The sequence below is a fragment of the Condylura cristata genome, unplaced genomic scaffold (genome assembly GCF_000260355.1).
Source record: "Condylura cristata isolate star-nosed mole 26May11 unplaced genomic scaffold, ConCri1.0 scaffold00032, whole genome shotgun sequence".
Classification (NCBI taxonomy): Eukaryota; Metazoa; Chordata; class Mammalia; order Eulipotyphla; family Talpidae; genus Condylura; species Condylura cristata.
The window spans coordinates 9783991-9805715 of NW_004567133.1; the positions used below are offsets into that span (position 1 = coordinate 9783991).

General features: G+C 41.8%; 1 protein-coding gene across 1 annotated transcript; it reads left to right on the plus strand.

The window, feature by feature from the left end:
- Positions 1-11531: 11531 nt before the first annotated feature.
- Positions 11532-21031, plus strand: ZP2 (zona pellucida glycoprotein 2 (sperm receptor)). The gene is made up of 14 exons (XM_012731649.1): positions 11532-11609; positions 13540-13689; positions 14918-15073; positions 16282-16378; positions 16478-16659; positions 17057-17183; positions 18013-18200; positions 18282-18373; positions 18479-18603; positions 18758-18947; positions 19203-19338; positions 19415-19511; positions 19954-20034; positions 20886-21031. Exons 1-14 carry the CDS (start codon positions 11532-11534, stop codon positions 21029-21031), a joined length of 1845 nt encoding a protein of 614 aa, XP_012587103.1.
- Positions 21032-21725: the final 694 nt, after the last annotated feature.

Genomic DNA, 21725 nt, shown 5'->3' on the forward strand with positions numbered 1-21725 from the left:
CAGGCAGAGCAGAATGTTAGTGAAGCAGGCTTCCTACAAAGCTGGTTAATCAGTGATGAGGAAGAATGTCACCCCTGGGCAAAGTTCATTCTAGCCTTCCTCCCTAGATGATAGCTGAAAGGTTCATGACACTGAACTTGGACCTTTTCTTTCTGGAAAGATGAGCACTGCTGTGTTCATCTTGAGTATTCTGGGGACCTTTACATTTTATTATGCCCATTCACAAGTCTGGAATGTAATCTAGGCCATCTAAGCGTGGAATGTAGAAAATTTGCAAAGCATTCAGAACAAGTCTAGTTCACTGGGGAGATTTTTTTTAATGATTTTATTAAGGGGTAATTTGCATACTATGAAATTCACTCACTTTATGTGTACAATTAATGGTCACTCAAATTTACAGAGCTGTGTAACCATCACCCACCAGAATCTAGTTTTATAGCTTATTTATCACCCTGAATTATCACTCATGTTTATCTATAGACAATGCCCTCTCCCACTCCAACTCCAGGAAACCACTTATCTGCTTTATGTCTCTACAGACTTGACTTTTATGGACATTTCATATAAATGAAGTCATACAACATAGTCTTTTTAGCTTCACATAATTTTTTGAGGTTCATCCATGTGATAGCATGTAACAGTAGCATTTCTTTTTATTGCTGTATAATATTCTACTGTACTAATATGTCAAATTTTGTTTATTCTTTTGACTCAAGTTAACACATTTGTATTGTTTCCATTCCTTGGTTTTATGCGTAATGCTGCTATGACAATCTCTATGTGTACATATAGAAACATTTTTATGTCTCTTGGGTATATATCCAGGAGTGGAATTGCTGTGTTGTATGGCATTTCATAATTAACATTTGAGAAAATACCAAACTGATTTCTAAAGTGACTATTCCATTTTACTTTCCCACTGGCAATATAGGTGGGTTCAAATTTCTTCTAATTCTTGAAACCTTATTGTCTTTTTGATTATATCAATCCTAGTGGTTTTAGTTCTCCCTAATGACTAATAGTATTCAGCATGTTTCACATGCTTCCTAGACATTTTTACATCTTAATTTTAATTTTACATCTTAATTTTATCTGCCCACTTTTCATTGGACTATTTGTCTTATTATTGAGTTATAAGATTTCTTTAAATCATCTGTATACAAAATCTTTATCAGAAATATTCGAACTGAAAAAGAAAAAGAATGGACAGCATTAACATTTATGGGATGCAGGTAAAATGAGACTTCGGAGGGACTTGATTTTTAATGCTTTTATCAGAAAGAAAAAAACTCAAGTCAATGAGTTAAAGTTCCACCTTAAAAAAATAGAAAAAATAGTGTAAAGAACACAATATAATACCAAAAACATGGTCCAGATGTACCTGTAATTAAAATTAATGAAAATAGATCAAATTCATCAATTAGAAGACTCACTCATGTAATATAAAATTATAGGAAGATTTAAAGCCAAAGAAATGTAAAGTTAGGTTAAATATTAACAAAATTGATATTGCTATATTTGTATCTGACAAACTATAGTTTAAGACAAAAAATGACTATGGGTAAAGAGATAATACATAATGTTGAAAGGAACAATTCATCAAGAAAATATGTTAGTATTAAATCTGTAGCTTCCTTGTAGCACAGAGAAAACACAAATTAATAGAATTTAAAGAGAAAGATCAAATCTACAATCTAAGTACACCCCCTAATGTTATACATTGACCAGACTGATGATTAAGAGAGATATAAAAGGTTTTAACACAATTCACAAACTTTACCTAGTAGTCATTTATAGAGCCTTGCACTCAATGGAAAGTGTATGTTTCTCATAACAGAATAGTTATAAGAATTGTACACCTAATAAAAATCCATAACTACATTAAGTTCACTGCCAAGAGTCCAAGTCTATCCTTTGTTATACAACTCAACCCTTTTACTTGGTTTACCCTCGTCCCCCTTCTGTCCTGGAAACCAGCGATTTATTGTACTGGTTCTTTTTGAGCAATCTTGATCATTGTGAGGCAACCATGGGTTTGACTGTACTGGTTTGTGGAGGCAAGTATTTTAGTCTGTTCCCATGTATGTTGCTAGACTCTTGAAGACATGACAAGAGCATCTGCCATTTACACTGGGGAAGAGATTTGGAGGCCCAAGCTTAAGTGGCAAAGACATTTCCTGGATTGTACTATAATTTAGCAAGTCAAGCCCTCATCTACCTTCTGCTGGGACCAACCCTGCCTATCACACCTCCCTACTCTCCTGCAATGCTCACTTAACTCAACTTAGAAAAGCATCTTACCAGCCACCTCTATGGCCCTCTGTCTGCCTCTGAGGTTCAGAGAGGTAGGTTTTATTTCCTTTTTTGTATTCCTAAAATTCTTGGAATCCAACTCATGACCTGGCTCCCCAATCATTTAACTATTTCACTTTTAAAAAGCCCTTTTACCCAGACACCATTTCTTCTTGTCAGTGACTCAGAGAAAGCAGAGTTAACTGTTAATCCCAGGGGTAGCTCTTGGAGAGATGCTCCCCGCCTCCCAGCTAAGAGGCATTTTCAGTGCGTGACCTTTGGTTTTATCATTTTGTGATCTCTGCTGCCACAAGAGTAGCTGCCTGACACTGGGGTGGTTTGAACAGATGTCTCATCTACTATGGAATCCAACCCTGGCCCAGAAGAAGTAGAACCTGGAGAGAAAATTTACCTAGGACTCTGCCCTATCTATAAAACAGAGTCCTGTGTGTTCCAGGGGGAGGAAAAGAAGGGACAGAGATTAGTGGTAGTTGTCTCCCAAGCATAATTAATGCTAGCAAAATGGAAACCAAACTTCTCCAGTGTTTTTCTGAAAAACCATTCACTGCTAATTGGGAAAGAAATTCAACAGCTTGTGCAGCCCAGAAACACAGATTTTTATTAATGAGATTGTCCCCTGCACCCAAAGAGATCTGCTTTCAAAAGCTGACTGTATTTGTTCTCCAAAGCTATTCATGTCTAATTACAGAAGAAATTCACTTGGATGACAGGGAAACACATTTTTACGTAATAAAGAGAAAGAAAAGATCTAAGCAGAACACTTGCTTTTAACAAGATTACTTCATCTAATGAGCATCTTATTGTGAATTTTAATGAAAATAAAAGTAATAAAAGAAAGTAAAGGAAATTAAAGGGGATCACAAAAGTCCCATTGTTACATGGAACATTTACAGGAACCAGGCAAGGAGAAAGTAAGGCATTAACCCACCACTGTGTGTGCTGAACTTGGACTTATGAGACCATATCTAGTGAAGTAAAGACATTTTCAAATGCATTATCCAGAAAATGTCACTTAGACATATTTTTTTCTCTTTAGCACAATAATAAAACTATTCAGCCTATTTAATGTGAATTTTCCTGATTAAAAATAAATTTCATTTCTGCTTGTCTTTAAACCTGCTCATCACTCTTAAAAGAAGGAGAAACTTTCCCACGTTGAAGGTCTTGCTGTCGTTTTCATTACAGTCACAGTTAAATGCAGATATAAAACCAACAAAGGAACTGCTTTCTGCCCTTCTATTTTTTCTTCTCCAAACGAAAACATTCATGAAAATATTTAGGCCGGTAAGTTAACTATTGAAATTGTAATGTCCCTGAAGTATTGATTGGGTTTAATTTATTCACATAAGTTTCAAGTCATTCAAAGTTTTATTTTTCTGCCAGAAAAATAGACAGAGCTGTTATTGTACCATCTGGTTTGCATAAAGAATCTCTTGGCATCTCTTAACTGCACATTTTATAAATGTTAAATGCCAGATGGCATTACATTGTAACAGTGGAGAGTTTTAAAAAGGTTTCCAAAAACAAATTATTTAAAATGTGAGTACTGGATAGTTCAAGCAGGGGCTATGGCTTTCAATTCTATACATGAATCAACTGGCTTTGCTAAATCAACTGGCTTTGCCTTCTTTCTTATGCTTTTCCCCCTTCCTAATTAATTATTGGGTTTGCGAACTGAAGAATTCAATCAATATGATCATATGACCCGAATCCTCACTCAAAGAAAATTTATGGAACAACCATCACCAGAAAAGCTAGATTAGTGGCCATTTTGTTTCAAGATGACAACTTTACCATCAGAGAGCTGTGAAACAGCAAATCATCAAAGGACATCGAAACCATTCAATTCTCTCAAAGCTAATAGTTGACTGGGAAGACAGGCAAAGGTGAATGCCAAACACTGTGTTGAAATACAGCTGGAGTGCAGCAGTGTCGAAGCACCGGGTTCTGAAGACAGAGATGGACACATTCAGTTCAGAATTGGATCCTGCCACTAACTTGGCCCGATTACTTCTCTCTGCGCCTGAGCTTCCTCATCAATGAAATGAAAAGAATATTTTCCCCACTTAGTCCTCAGAGGGCTGTTGCAAGTAATTACTGAGTTAATATTTATGAAATAGCTTCGTGTGTGGCATGGGCAGTGTCAATAAATTTAGTAGCCACAGCTCTGGAAGTGGAAGTACGGATAGCAAAAAGATAGAAAGTCTTACCCTGTCTTGGGTGAATGATGAATGTATAATTACTGCATTTTCTGAAGTGTTCTCTTTCCTTTTATTCTCAGGAACAACAATTGAAATCTTTTTTTTTTTTTTTTGAAATCTGTCTTATTCCCAATCAGTAGTCATAAGAGTTGTATTTCAATCTGAAAGTTTGTCTTCATTTTCTAGGGCTGCCATATCAAATGAGACTGTGTGACCCAGACCATTCTTGTTGGTTCTCCCACATGGTCACATGTTCCCTGTATCTGCGCTGAAATTCCCTCCCCTTCATAAGACACCCTAACCAGTTCCGTCTGAGTTAATTACCTCTGCAGGGACTCTAGCTCAGAATACAGTTAGATTCTGAGGTGCTGAGAATTTGGGGGGTGGTGCTTCAACATGAATTTTTGTGGGGGGACATTCAGCCCATAACACATTCTATTTAGCAGCTATCAACCAGGGGACACTCACCACAAGGAGCCTTCATTTCCTTTTCTTTTTGTTACATTTGAAAGCTCGTGCTCCTTGTCCAGCAGAGGACATGTCAGAGTGAGTCAGGACAAAAATTTCCTTCCCTCAGAACATCACAGGGTTTCTGAGAACCACCTACTCCTTCCCCATACAGGCATCCCCATTCTTCAAAAGTTCGAGCCACATGTTTATATTACAAAAGAATTGCGTCAGTCCCCATGTTGAGACCAGAAGGAAATCCAAAGAGAACTTGCACTTCTATAACAAAAGGTAAGATAGTCTTCTGAGTTATCTTCTCAGCAGCCCCTTGGGAGATCACACGACAGGACAGTGCGCTCCTTCTGTGGGACCCTGTTCTGCAGGCTGTGTATTCATTATATCCTTCCTGTTCTTGCTCTAAGTTAATACTATTTTAGGTTTTCTGTGTTATTTGGTATGATTTAGTGATTGTGTCTGGAAACCATTCAAAACTTTCTTCATCTAACTGAATGGTAATTGCTTCTTTGCTTAGCACCATTTGGCTTACCCAAGCTCTAATAGAAACGCTCCAACTTTGGATAGTGGGGGAAACTTGTACTCTGTGTGTGCGAAATGTGAACAATTAAGGGGTGGATTATAGTATAGAGGTAGAAGGAGCAGAAATTGAACAGAGCTCAGCTATTGCTTGAATCAAAAACAACCCTTCAAGGAAAGGGCTGAGTTCCAATGGGTGATAGCAAGTGAGATTCAAATTACCCTGATCAAGATTAAAACGCCATAAAGAAAGTGTTTGTTTGATTTACTCCAGTCACGGACCTACCTCTTCCCCCACAGGGCAATGGCAGCAGCTTGACTGAAAGTCTCATCGTTAGAGCTAATGGGAAGCCACATCTCCCCAGCCCCATCACAGTTACAATCAAAAGAACAGAAAAGAACACCAGGCAAAACCATGTACCTGTGTGTCTGCAGGTTTGCTTATGCATGCTTCGGTCTTATGTTACATAAACAGACATTTTGTCTCCTCAGAAAGCAAACCCCCAAAAGTCAGAGTCTCTGCACTTGCACCTCCTTCTCTGAAGACTTCCCGATTTCAGGGGTGTTCGGTAAAGACTCTATTGGGATGATAGCTGCAGTTTCATAATTAAAAATGGGCCTCATGTTGACTTAAGAGCCCTATTTAATAGTCATAGCCATATTTAATAGTCATTGCCACACTCATGTTCAACAAATCTTCCCAAACTAAGTGATTTAAAATAATAAGCATTGATTCACTCACACATCTATAGAGGAGCCAATGGGTCAGTTCCTCTGTGCTCAGCTGATGGGCTTCCTCATTCATCACCAGTCAACTGGCGGGTCAGGGGCCACTGGCTGGTCCTGTGCTCACTCATCATGCAACAGACGAGCCTGCACTTCTCATGGTGGATGCAGAATGGTAAAAAAGGCCTCTGAGCACCTGGCCTCAAAACTGGCACAGTTGCTTCCACCACATTCCATTGGCCAAAGCAAGTCAGAAGAGCAGCTAGATTCAGGGGGAGGGGGAGGGGGAGTCAGGAGGCAGAGGCCAACTGCAGAGTGCATTGCGATGGAAGGGAGCACTGGGGTGGGCGTGGGGGAGCTGGGAATGGGAGATGGAGTCTTTCAACCCATCTAGCACATCCTTCAGAACTTTACCACCCAACAGAGTTTATATCCTATCAACTAAAGGGAAGATGCTGCATTGCCAAGGAAACCTTTTTCTCTATTTCTGCGGTAACCATTGCCCTAGCTACCAGCTATTGTGACCGAAAGGGGGTCAGGTCACTTGGCAAGTCAAAGTACTCAAGACCACTAGCTTTTTAGTAAGCAGATTTATTTACTTGAGTCAAGTGAGGTGAGCAATGGGGATAGGTCCACCAAGCAGTGCCTCACCAAGCAGGAGTAAGGTTCCCCTTTGACAACAAAGTGGGGTGGTGGAGTGGGGAAGGGTGGCTCTCAGTGCATGGTCAGGGGCAGCTGAGCACTGGTTCCCTCGTGCCTGGTCATGTTCAAAACAGGGGACTGTGGGACTCCCGAGACAGGGGTTTTGGTGTGATGGCGAAGGTTGGGTCACAGGGACTTGTGCTGGGGCTGGGGCGGGCTGACTCCAGTCTGGATGGCTACATGAATAGCAAGTTCCTGGAACACAAAGAACATTTGGAACTTATGCAGAGAAGGTGTGCTGGTTTGGGGGGTGGGATGTCTCTGACTTTTTGACCTGCCTGCTCCCTAATTACTCCATGGAGTTATCTGTTAGTATTGGTATATAAATGAGGTTTCTTGGCTTAGAACTTCCTAACCTCTTTTGTTATTCATCTATGTCAGCTTCCCTGTCTTTACATTCATAGGCCAATGAGACTTTATGCTTTTTAAGCATTTTTGCCTGAGCTCTGAATCTATTACTGTCAAGAGGCTCATTTCAAGCTGGATCCCTCTAAAGAGTTAAAGGGCAAAAGAACATTAACACTGAATAGTTCCACTGCTAAAGGGATGTCACACTATCGTGTGACACTGAAGCGCATTCTTTTGGACAGTCTATATTGTTTTCCAAATCAATTAATATTTGATATTTGAAAACTATTATAAACTATACTAGCATAACTGATCGGTCCATTTCTTACTTATCTTATACTGCTAAATTCTAATTAATGTCATCTTGTACTTATAAAATTAAATGAACTGCAAGAGAAGCAGTTCATTTAAGGGAAGGGAAGAAAACTATAACAAATTACAAAGTGCCTGGGAGTGGGCCATTGGAGGCATAATTTCTCTGCTCCTACCCAGCTGTGTGACCTTGGGCTCGTGTGGAAAACTGTAGGCTTCATTTCTTCACACTTTATAATAGGCAGTTGGATGTTGGAACCCTTGTGCAACAAATCCATTTGCTTGAGCATTATACTTTTATACCGTGAAGTTTAAACATACTGGCCTTTGATTCTAAAGTATCTAGAGATTGCTGATACACAAGTAAGATTTACTGTTACTCCTGAGTTACTGCTATCATTATTTGGATTGGTCATTTTTTCCCACTATAACAATTGAATCAAGATATCAAAAAAGTAAGAATTTTTCATCTCCCTATGTCCCTGTTACTATCCTCTAGGATGATGTGTTCAGTATATACTGATAATCAGTATGCAGGAACACAAACAGTTGGAATGCCTTGCATAGCCACTTGAGGTAGACAGCTCGAATACCTGTACCATCTCTTGACATCCCTTTCTGGCTCTGCCTTCTAGATTTTTAATAAAAAGTACATTTCTATACCCACATATAAGGTAAATAAATGTATAGACATGCACATAGAGTTTGGCTTTCTTTTTTTTTTCAGTAAAATATCAAAACATACCAATTACACAGTTTGAAAATTATGATTTTATTGTGACCATCTTTAATATCAACATTTACATTAAATGTAAATCAATATTTAGTATCAAGATACAATGGAATCTACAGATTCATTTTAGTAGCTGAAAAACTTTCCACAGTTTAACAATCTCCTGATGGTTGTCTTCAATACTTATTATTTCTCAATCATGAGAAATAAGACATCAGACTTGAAATTTAAGAATTATAAGCTGCTACCTATAAGAATGGCATTGCAGAAGGGAGGTCACCTAAATGCCTCCTGGCTAACAGGTGAGAGATCAGGTATTAACACCCAAAACATTGAGACAAGAGTGGGAAGACCACCTTGGAGTCATAAATTAGCAAACTTAAAAATTGTCATGGAAAACATACATTTGAAAGAGATACATGGTTGTACTTAGTAAAATATTAAGAACAGAGCTTGGCTTTTCCTAACGAGTGTAATGAGACATGAGCTTAGTAGGAAGCAGCCACTTCTTCATTTTCAAAACTGACTGCATGGACCACATGCATCCTTGTGTGTTGATCCTGGGTTGACTCCTAGGGTCCTGGAGCTAGTGGCTCTTGACTGTCTCAAGCACAGCATTGCCTGAGCCAGGAAAAACAAAGGAAATTAAACCCCAATGCACTCACCACCCGCCCCTGCCCTTCTCTCCCCACCCCTCCTATTCAGGATCTTCCTGCAGCCCCTTAGCCTCCAGAACTCATGCTCTGGGGAACAGGCACAATCTTATGGGGGGGGAGGGGAGCAAGGCTGGGGGTGAGAACAATACCTATTACCTGTCTGACCACCTTCTTAACAGTTCTCTGAGTCTGGCTCCATATTCCTTCCTCCAAGCTCTTCTCATCATAATCTTTTTTAAAAAAGATTTATTTATGTCTGCATACAAGAGTTGGGGTGTAGGCCAGAGGTGCAGGGGTGAGAGGATTCACCAGAGACAGAGTGGGGAGCAGAATAGGCCGACTGATAAAGTACACTGCCGAGGGGAGCAGCGGGAGACAGGAGAGGTCTGCCGCGCCATGTGGGTCAGCCCCCAGCCTGGGGATTGAACTCATGCTGCAGTGTCTGCGGATAGCTTCATAGTGCTAGGTTTTACTTTTGTAAAAGTACTTTCTGCACATGCCTGGGTGACCCCACAAGATCCAGGAGACTAAGAGTTGTAGGAAAGGTTTAGTGAGTGAATAAGACATCCTTTCTCCAATAGCTCCCCCTCTTTCTCTCTACATTGGAGTTGGAAATATGGTGTATAAAAGACCCTAAATTTTGCTGATGTTAGTCATCCCACACCAATCCATTCCCTAGGAGCCAGTTTCAGGGAGTGGTTTCATGGCGGCTCTCAGAGCAGCTGGCAGGAAACCCAACACAAGGGGCAGGAAAGGCAGACTCTGCTTCTTTCAGGTATTCCAGGAAGCCTCTCCACTTCCAAATCCTTGCCTCTCAGGTGGACGGACTGGAGAAGATTCAGCTGTCGTTGAGCTGGCGCAGGCAGGGCCCTGTCCTGCTTCTGCTCTGAAAGCGCAGAGCAGCCCAGCCCTGTAGCTGGTTGGGTGGGTGGTGCCTTTGACCATGACGTGGAAGACTGCCTCGAGCTGGTTGGATGCAGACTGGAGGTGAATAATTCTGAAAGCAGAGGGAGGGGACAGATGGCCTTGTCTGCTTAAGTTTATGCCTCCTTACTGCTTTCCTCCACCCCCTTCCACACACCTACAGGTCGCTGTTTTTCTTCTTCATCCTTGTAACTTCAGTGAACACAATAAGCCCTCTTCCGCTGGAGCAATATGACTTCTCAGGTATGTTTCTGGGTATAAGGAACATGCCCTTAACAGAGATATCAGGTTGTAGTTAGGGTGCCTAGAGAACCAGGAAAAACACAGACATGCGTAAAATAATCTTCTACCCACACCCTTTCTTACTGTGACCAGGTCACTCGACCTTTCCATTGCTTACCTATGACTTGCTGTACTAGCGACATGAAAGAGATTGCAGTAACACTTCAACTACTTTTCATTCTGTACACCCTCAAGCTTCATGGCATTGAACAGCAAACCACATCATGAAGCCCCCACCCTAGAGCAGCTGACCTCCAACACAAACTCAGGCTTGAGAAACAACCTGCATACACATAATCTTAGGCAAAAGGCCAAGAAGTGATGAAACTATCAATGTTGTGGACAAAATCATAGCTGCTCTCTTAAAACAAGGAGCTTTTCAAATCTGTCACCTGATCCTGAGGGTACAAGGTGGAAGATTACAGGCAGAACCTTAAAAAAAAAAAGTGATTTTTAGGCTTACCTGTGATATTTATAAAAATGCAAATTGAAATTATTTTAAACAAACTTTTTAGACCTACCATCCCCACCCGGTCCACTTGACTGTCCAGGTTCCTGCCTGGTGTCTGTGTGCATGCTTGTTAATTGACCCAGGCTTATCTCTAGTATGCTTCAGAAAGCCCTATGCACTGGCTACATCCCTGGCAGTTCTTGGGTGTCTCGCAGGGACATTGTTTTTCCCACCCACGTCTGGGCTCCCCGATGGGGGGTAACAAGCTTTGCCTCTTCCAACTGGCAATCTTCCTGATACCCACAGGGGAAGCATTCACTGTGTGTACCTGTGTGGATCCTGCCTTCATAACTCAGGTCCCATGGGATGCCTTTGCTTTGCAGGTATTGTCCATTGCCACGAAGATAGAATGATAGTGGAGTTTCCAGACAGTTTTGACTTCATGAAATGGGATACATCTGTGTTGGGTGGGTATTATCTCTGCTTAGTTTTATTTAGCAAAGAGCCCTCAGCTCCAGTCCAGGCCCTTTTGTTCCTGGTGAGCAGAATATACAAACTCTGGAGCAACTGGCATATAAATCGTGTCATGATGGCATGGTGGGGGGAGAGGGGGTGCGACCCCAGTCTGCATGATGCCAACAAGAGTGGAAGACCTTGTCCTTTCTTAGACCTGCCTTGTCTTGGAACCCCTGGGAAACAGCTGTCAATCAGTTTCTTTCAAAGCTTGAGTCATATAATCTAGTTGGGTTGATAAACGGAAAGTGATCGAAGGACCTTAGAATGGCTTGGCAGTGTTGGTTGGATGTGTGTTGGACTTTGGATGAGATCTGTAACTGGAATGTACTTCTAGGCCACGTCCTGTCTAAACTGCTCTGGCTTCTGTAGATCCCTCTGGTAATGAAATGTCGATCTGCACATATGTCCTGAACGTAAAAAGATCTACTCTGATAGCTCCCTATGAGACTTGTACAAAGACAGAGGTAAGTAATTGCTTTAAGGAATGATTTTGGAAATAGTAACCCAGTCGTTACTAGTAACCTAGTAGTTAAGGAATAGGCATTGGAAGAGAGCAGTGCTTCTTAACTAGGAGTGAATTGTCTGCCCAGGGACATTTGCATCTGCTGGCTGTAAGTCAGGCATCCTACAACATTGTCTAATTGGACAGAGCCCCTCAACCCCACAAAATTATCAGGACAGAAATGCCAATACTGAGGTTGAGAAACTCTAGAGTTGAGAGTTTGTACTGGACCTACCACTATGTGATCTTGGGCAAGTCAGCTAAGCTTTCAAAGCTTCTGTTTGCTCATTGGAAAATTGGGGATTATGCCATCCTCTCTAGCAGACATACAGATGAAAGATACAATGGGGCTGAAGGCCTTAACACAGCACCTAGACACAACAAATGTTCAAACATGAGCTGTTTGATCTGTAACTTCTCTATGATATGGGAGGATATTTTAATCCTGACAAGTAGAGAACTTTCATGCAGTAAAAACAGGTGTTGGGAGGCAAGCAGCAGCTGAGAAATTGAGTTTTCTCTATTGCCAAGCAACAGTCACGCCCAGTCAGATTATTAGGTGCCATAAAAGCAAGTAGAATTCCTTAAGCAATAGTGCTCAGAGATCCACTTGGGAAACTCGTTGAGTTGGTGACGTGGTCATGGGTGTTTCCCAGAGGCATGCATGCATCTTTGACAGCACACTTAATCTGATTATAGAGCAAAGTGCTTACTGTCTGAACTTGGTGCCCTTGACCCTCAACTTGGACCTCTGGTTTACTGAGGTCCTTCCTCTGTGATTGCCCTATGAAGTAAGCATGTGCTTTTAGTGAAGAACTCCAGTAATTTTGCCCTTGACCCTCAACTTGGACCTCTGGTTTACTGAGGTCCTTCCTCTGTGATTGCCCTATGAAGTAAGCATGTGCTTTTAGTGAAGAACTCCAGTAAATTTGCCTTGTTGAGATAAGTTGAGATAACCCTTCCCAGCTTTAGGGAGCTTAGCATTGCATTCCTTTAAATCAGGGCTCTGCAATCCACAACCTGTGGGTGGGCCAGTGCAGCCCATGGGATGTGTGCCTGACATCCATGGTGGTTGAGCTAAGAATGGTTTGTCTTCTTAAAAAGCATTCAGTAATGGGCCCTTCCTGGTGGCGCAGCGGGTTAAAGCACAGCACTGAGAATCTAGAGCCGCTTCCGCATGAGTTCGATTCCCGCCTGCCCCGGAGGTGACCACATGGCGTGGCAGACCTCTCCTGACCCGCCCGCTGCTCCCCTCAGCAGTGTACTTCGTCGATCTGCCTGTTCTGCTCCCCACTCTGTCTCTGGTGAATCCTCTCACCGCCCCTGAGCCTCTGGTCAGTACCCCAGTTCTGTATGCACAAATAAATAAATCTTTAAAAAAAAAAAAAAGCATTCAGTAATACCTACTACAAACTACATATGGCCCACACAAATCTAAAGCATCTCCTACTACATAACAGAAAACGTTGGCTGACCTCCCCTACTTTAGGCTATGAGCCCCGTAAGTGACAGGAAATAGGAAATGGCTCTGCCTATTACCCAGCACGATGGCTGATACACAGGTGTCCAACGGTCTTTTGAATGACTTGGATTGAGGCCCCAAGCCACTCAGGACCATAACACTCAGATAGAGGCAAGATGTAAAATGATGCAAGATAAAAACTGAACTCCAATCCCTGAAGTTCAAGGTAACTTTTTTTTGCCAACATATGAATCTTTCCTGGGGTATCTGAAAAGTCTAACTAGAGTGTTTGCTGGTGTAGAAAGGATGAAATTTCTAAAACCTATGGTGCTAGTAACTTCAAACTTGACTGGGTCAGAGGTATTCTGGAATCACCTTTCCCACTGTGGTACCTGCCCTTAACTGCTCTCCTTATGTCTTTTGCATACAGCATTCCCAGCACCATATGATCCTCAGATTCGCTGAAAGTAATACTACTTTAAAAGAGGGTATCATTTATCATTTCACCTGCCCGGACATACAAGGAGCAGAAACCAAGGATCCTGCAGGAGCTACAAACTGCACGAAGGACCACATGTCTGTGAGTGCAGCGAGCCTGCTGCTTCTCATATGGTCACTGCAGAGGTGACATGGGGGAGCAAGGCCCTACCAGACTGAGGATTTCAATCCTGTCTTCACTGCTTATTTGCCTTCTGGTTTTGGACTGATTTCTTAACCATGTTGGTTAGCCATGTTGGGCCTTTCTGCCAAGCCTGAAATGGGGGATGGTAACATCTCAGAGGTGGCCCCCAAATTGACCTGGGATCTCCACAATGCTTAGCACATCAAGCCTGACAATGGAAAGGATTTATTGGTAGCTGTAGTCACATTAGTGATCTCTTGACAAACTGAATACATATCATGTGCTAGGCTCTATGCCAGGAGCTAGGACACGGTAAATGAGCTCTGGAGGCAATCAGTTCCTGGTGGAGTTTATAGTCTTAATGCGGCTTGTATCTATAACTGAACACTAAAAGTATTCACTTTATTACCTGATGAGGAGCTTCCCAGTTACCCAATGCTTGATTTCTGTGACTATAACAAAAAGCTGTATACAGAACTAGTGTTTCAACTGAAAACTGGAAAACAGCTTAAATCTTCCAATTGCTATTTGTTTATCAGAATCTCAAAGAGGTGAATTGATGTCTGAGGACATATCATGTCCTCTGTCTTTCCTACTACCCCACAGACAGGCCTCTTGGTGTAAGAACTATGTCTTCTAGAATATCAGAAAATTTCTCCTGCTAATCAAAATCTTACATACTGATTTCACTTTTCTTCCAGTTTTCCCTGAAAGTTTTTCCTAACGTGGCTGATGAAACTCCGGTATGAGAATTATTATTATTATTTAAAGACTTATTTATTACTTATGCATAAAGCACTTTGTGGTTTTGCCTTGCGCAGGGGTGGTGCAGGGGTGGTGAGAGGATTCAGCAGAGACAGTGGGAACAGAACAGGCAGATGGATGAAGTACACTGATGAGGGGAGCAGCAGGCAGGTCAGGAGAGGTCTGCAGTGTCCTGTGGGTCACTTGCGGGGCAGGGATTGAACTTGCACTGAAGTGGCCATGGCCAGCTTGCGGTGCTATACCCTAACCTGTTATGCCACCAGGGAGGGCCCTGAGAATTATATTTTAAAGTTACAGAGCTAAGCAACCTTTAATTCTGTATTAAAGGAGACATATTGTCAAGCCTTATTCATTTTTAAACAGACAATGGCCTTGAGGTCAAGGTGAGCACCATCCCTCTACATGAAACTCTTGATTTTAGGGACTCCTGGCTCAGCGGGGCTGGACCATGTACCTTAGTCCCAACTTAAGTATGACCATTTCAGAGGCCATGACGCAAGGATATAATATTCTGTTTGATACGGACAAGTTGATAATCCAATCATCATTCAATGCCACAGGGCTAAAGGAGTATACGGTAAGTGTGAAGTCTTCTCTCCTTTAGCACAGACAGTTACTAGACAACCCCAAAGGGAAACGGGGTGGCCTGGGTGTGAGTCTTCACCCAGGGGCTTAAATAAAAAACTCAAAACAAGATCCAAGGGCAGGCAAGCAGAGAAAGGTTGATAAGAGGTTTATTTACAAAGGAAATAAAAAGGGGGGGGCACAGAGGGAGAGGAAACATGTGTATGCACCGAGAGAGAGGGAGGAAGAGAGAGCGTTGTTAATTGGTCATTCCTACTGGTAACACTGTCTTAGCTGGGACCCGAGGTGCATGCTAAAGGCAGGCAAACCAAGAGCCCATCCAGGCCTCCATGACTTTGGTTTTATACCAAGTAAAGCTGCTTCACTCCACTCTTAGTTCCCAACAATCCTTCTCTCAAGAAATCAAGAATCATGACAGATCCATAGAATCATGGATTTGTAGTCCTCTGGGCCTGGGGTATCTTTGGCATGGTGGTAGGGGTGGAGTCCATAAAACAGTGGGTAGAGTTCATTCATGACATATGTTATTCCAACAAGATCACGATTCTAAATCCAGACATAATCCCAAGCATGTGTTCAGATTGAGAATGCAATCCATTCAACAGATACCTCCATGCCCAGTGTATGCCATGCACTGGACTGATGACTAAAATAGTGAACGAAATAGATCATGGTTCTTACTTCAATGTGTTCTTCCTTGGCCCCACAGACCTGAATCTATGATGTAAAAGAAAGCTGGGCTACTGCTAAGAAACTTAGGAATTAAGGTGTTTTGTTGTGATGTGCGGAAGGCATGGGGCTAACAATTACGATCCTATCAAGACACTACATTCTATGAGTTCATACACCAAAAGTACTTTGGGGACTATTGCTGTTCAAAGTGCTCAAGTGTCAATCGTTTCAGCAGGAACTGTTCTGTTAACACTTTGAGTATACACAAACTACTAAGTCTTGACCTTCACTCTCCATGAAGAATAGCTTGTAACCACATCTACCTAGAAAGGAGAGGGCTATAGGTGATAACACTGATAACACCAGCTTGCCGGATGTTAACAACATGTCATCAGTAGGCAAAAGGCCTCAAATTCTGTTTGGATCAAAACAATGTCCAATACTTGAGTATGTGCTTGCCCTGAACTACTTTAAGTGTTGTTAGAGATTCAAGTAAGCAAATGTCTTTAAAACTTCTTCCCCCAACAGCAAGACCACAGTCATCTCTACATGATGCCTCTGAAGCTTAGTCATAAATATCATGGGCAGACGACGACTTTCACCTCAAACATGATTTGTGTGGTAGGTAAGTTCCTTGGCAGTGGCAGCTTCAGCAGCTGGGGACATGGTTCTGAGGGCTGAATCAGGAGAAGATGATGGGCATACTGTTTGTTATTCCTTCTAGATCCTGTGACCTGTAATTCCACTCACATGACTCTCACCATACCAGAGTTTCCTGGGAAGTTAAAAGCCTTGAGCTTTTACAATGAAATCTTTTCCATGAGCCAGTTGCATGAAAATGGGATTGATGTAGAAGAAAACAATGGCTTGAGGTTGCATTTCAGGAAAACTCTTCTCAAAACCAAAGTATGTTCCATGATCAACTTAGCCCTCTGGAAGCCTGGCTTGAAGCATGTTCTTTTGGGTGATCCTGACAGAACTGAATTCTAAATTCTAATTGTCGATATACAAGACTCAAAATTTGGGAAGGCCTCTCTTGATCATTTTATAAAAACTCTCAAGTAATTGAAATTTGCCTTCAAACATCACACCTCTTTAACCTCTGCATTAAAATTTTTCCAAAGCTCTTCTCAGCAGTTATGCAAACAGCTTTCAAGTTGTTTCAAGTTGTCGTTTTAAAAGCGGAACAACTTGATCCAAATGAAAGGGTCCCAATTAGGCTCATCTTAACTGCAATGCCAGGTACACCCAGAGTAGCCTCATGTCTGGTTTGTGCTTACTGACAATTTTCTTCCAATTTCAGTTCCCTGAAAAATGCCTGTCCCACCAGTTTTACCTGCCCTCACTTAAGCTGATCTTCTCCTTTACATTGGCACCAGCAGCCATGGTGATATATCCTGAGTGTGACTGTGAGTCATCAATTTCTATAGGTAAAGACTTTCCTAAAAACTTTCCTACATCCTTTATTTCTATCTTAGCCCTTCTTGTGCATTAGAAAGTGAATAGTTCACTTGGTTTAGTTCTACTGGTTAGACTCTTGGTTTATTTCTACTGGGTCTATGACAGAACCAGTAGGAAGAATGTAGCTAGATCTCCCTATAATGATCTCATGGGTAAGTTCCTTGAACATATTTATTGGTGGCCTGAACCTACCATTTAAGTAAGATTTTTTTCAAATTCCTAATGAGGACCATGAAATTTTGAAAAGCCTTCTCCAAACAGTGGCAATGTTGCTGCAGGAATATGGAGTGGGCATTTCTTGTTATTCATGGTTGCCTCTTCCCTCTCTTTGTCACTCTTCAATCCGTGTGGCTCAGGCCAAATAGGAAAAGTTCCTGCCTTGACTTCCTCCCTCCCCAAACCACTCTGGATTTGTGAACCTTAAAAGAAGGGATATAAAGACACAAGCCTCTCTTCACATTAAGCTGTAGTACTTAACTTTGACCCTTATCTCATGCTAGGCCTTTTGAGGGCCTCTCCTGGCCTCTTGTCCCACATGGTTTCTTCCCATGTCTCCTGATCCCTCTTCCTTTGGCTATAAAGTCCTTCTATTCAAACAGAGCACAATAGCTGTTCTAGGTATTCTAGGTACTGACAGTCTCCCCCCATGATTCAAACTGCCAAAGAATCTTCCCAAAGACTTAAGACAAAATTAGGTGCCTCCTGCTGAAAAGTCTAAACTTTCTCCATCATACTTCCAGGTTAGTAGATGATATTCTCACATGGTGGGTAGAGCTCTAAACTTTCACCATTATCTAGTTACAGGCAAGCTGTGTACTCTGGATGGGTTTATGGATGTTGAGGTCAATAACTCCCAAGCCAAACACACTCTCAACTTGAATACTCTTAGAGTGGGAAACTCATCCTGCCGACCAACCTTCAAATCTCCACCTCAGGGACTGGTGCGATTTCACATACCCCTTCATGGCTGTGGAACAAGATATAAAGTAAGCACCTTCCGATAACAATAGGTTAAGATTTACCTTTGAGACAACTGGTTAATCACTTCCTCTAATGTGTCTTTCAAGTTTCAGGGTGATGAGATCATCTATGAAAATGAAATCCGTGCTCACTGGACAGATAATTCTCCCAGGAGAATTTCCAAAGACAGTGAGTTCAGGTGTGATACAATGACAACTTGACATTTCAAGCTCCAGATTGAATTCAGAGTTTTCTAATCTCAGACTCTTTCTACCACCACTCTTCCTTTCACCTACACTTACAGAATGACAGTGAAGTGCTCTTACAGTAAGGATAACAGGCTTTTGAAAACCAATGCCATGCATCTTCCACCTCCAAAGGCTTCAATGAAACTAGGTTCACTTGTCTTGAGCCTGAAGTCCTACCCAGGTGAGACATTCTAACTGGGGCAACCACTTATTCTCAAGGAATTCTTCCCTATAATGAACTTTCTGTTGGTGCCAACTGATGGAGTAGCAGTGCTTAAGCTACTCTAACAACCATCAACTACCATGGCATGGAAGAGACTCCTATTCCATTTCAGATAAGTCCTACCTGCAACCTTTTGGGGATGAGGAGTACCCTGTGGTGAAACACCCCCACCAACCAATTTACATGGAAGTGAAAATCCTAAATAGGACTGATCCTGACATGAAGCTGGTCTTAGATAACTGTTGGACATCACCCACTAAGGACCCAGCCTCTCTCCCCCAGTGGAATATTATTATGGATGGGTAGGTATTCTCTACAGAAAAGGCAGTCAGTTAATCCACCAAATTTTGCTCAGGTCAAGAGAATAAAATCCCTGTAGACTTTTGAAGAACACCAGCTCACAAGTGCCCTGACTAGGCCATTGAGTAGGCCAACTTAGAAGGAGGTACCTTAAATAGAACAAAGGTGAAGTAGAAGGTAGAGCAATATTCTTGAAGGTATTATAGATGACTGAATTTGAGCAAATATTGAATTAGACTTTTCTGTGTGTCTCCTAGCTGTGTATATAATCTGGGCAAATACAAAACCACCTTCCATCCAGTTGGCTCCTCTGTGACCAATCCTAATCACTACCAGAGGTTTGATGTGAAGACCTTTACCTTTGTATCACATATCCAAAGGGTCTCTAACATGGTAAGTAGTGAACAAGTTATTTGGGACAGGTGAACATGAGTTCATTGGTTCTACTTAACTATTCTCCTGTCCCCAGGTCTATTTCCACTGCAGTGCCTTAGTCTGTGGTCAATTCTCTACTGACTCCCCTCTGTGTTACGTGACTTGCCCAGGGTCAACTAGGCGCAGACGAGGTAAGTCCTGTTACCAAGAGTCTTACTCAAAGCAAGCTTCTTGTAACATTGAACACTTTAGAGCTGAGTACCTCGTTCTTCACCATGAAGCCTTCTTATCCCAGATTTCTTACCTACAAGATTGCAACGGACAGGTTCTTTATAAGTCCTGTGGACAAGTCCATCTTTGCAAATGGACTGTTGTTTGAACTCCTGTAGACCTGATTCTAAAAAAATACTATTCCCCAAATCTAGGTAGATTCAGAACTTAACCACTTAACCTTTGGTTATTCTTTAAGAGTTTATCCTGTTTGTGTAGTAAGGGAGATGACCTCTCCTGCCAAGGTAGGGAAAAGTACATAGATGAGCAGGATGTTCATGGAGATCTGCTCAGAGAATTCCATCAACACCTTTTATACTGCTATGCTTCCAGAAGTCGGACACAAATTCCATCTACCTCCAGCCAAAGAGGTCACTGAAGAAAAAATGCTAGTAAGTCTCCCGGGACCCATCCTCCTGTTGTCAGATGACTCTTCATCAAGAGGTATGGATTTAAAGCCTGCACTTCTTCCTGGACTCAAGTTCTTGATTGTAAAAGACTGAGTTATGTATAGGCACATTGTGCTAAGCCAAAATGTGGGATTATATGTTCTTTTGCTTCTATTTTGGCTTAGCCATCTTGTCTGACCTGAAACTGTCCTCACTGCTAACAGCTAAATGGGATTCCATTCTCTCAGCTCATTCATGGACATGCAGGTTGCGTTTAGTTTTGTCACTAATGTGAAATTTGAATGCCAACTACCCGTGAAACTTCTATGTTTATAGTAGCAGGACTAGTAGGTCAGAGGCTTATGTGCCTTGCTACTGCCAAGCTTGTCTGTACCAGGTCATATTCTGTTAACATCACATCTCCCCATGCCAGAGGGTCTTCATTTATTTTTTTGAATTATTATTATTATTATTATTTGCATCTTAAAAGGACAGATTTATTAAGAAAAATAGAGAGGTGCTTACAAAGTCACAGGCAGGCAGGAGAGCTACTGGTCTTATCCTTAGGTCTAGAATTTGAAATTAAGGTAACTACTGACCTGCAGGAAATCACAAACCGAGGTTGAGTAACTATTAGCTCCAGAATGTTGTGTTAAACAGGCTGGAAGTCCAAGGTCCTTCCAGATGTCAAGCCACTGGTTATTATTTTGATTAGTAAAGGCAAATGGGAGTGGGACTAGTGGTGGGAATGAAGCAGAAAGAGGAGGAGGTGGCTCAAGGGGTAAGTATGCCCTGGTGTAAGCTTCCTGGATGAGTTTTCTGAGGCTTAATTTCATTTCCCTGGGGAGCCTTCAATTTATACTTATAATTTAGATATGATCGTAAGAATGTCTGATTTCTTCCTAGACCTTGTGGACACCAAAGAGCATGGAACTAATAGATATGTTGCTTTTAAAACCATGGCTCCTGTGTTTGCGTTAGCAGGCATCGTGGCAACACTGGGTTTCATTCATCACCTGAGCAAGAAAAGAATCGTGATGTTAAATCACTAATTAGATTTATAAATAAAGTGGTTGAAGTGAGCGTCTTGTTTCTATCTTTTAAGGTCAGATGGAGTGTACAGATTGCTTTTTCCATTCTTTAGGGTGAAAGCCGTAATTAAGGATCATCCTCTCAGGCAGGCTCTGGTCTGGGGGTGGGGGTGTGAATAAGGACATACCTTAATTGCTTCCTGGCATTTTTCTGAGCCCACATCCATGACTTATAGTGCAAGAAATTTAAGCACTACTGCGGCTTAGTTCAGCCCACCTCTGGGGGTGCCAAATTTGAACTCCCTCTATTCACTATACAGGGAAGGGGTAGGGAGCTACCCCCCATCACTGGCATAACTTCTCTCTGGAAAGACAGAGAAATGGTCCCAAGGACTGTCCTACTTAAATTATTTTCTTCTATTCAAACTACTCGTTGAAATAAGTTCTCAACACATGTTTTCCTCCCAGAGGGATTTAGTCATAGTCTCACTATACTCAATCCAGTGAAAATCAGTAATCTCTTTGGAGATTACTTGGAGAGAAGAACTACTGTAAGAGTCTGGCTTCCTTAGATGTACTGGTAACACTTAGGTACAATTAACAAATTCCCAGTCTCTCTAAGACTCCACAGCTGAACACTAACTTAACTCAGCTCCATTACCTAAACTTGATCATGGCCTCCAAGGGGTTCCCATCATTCTGGTAGGGTGTAATT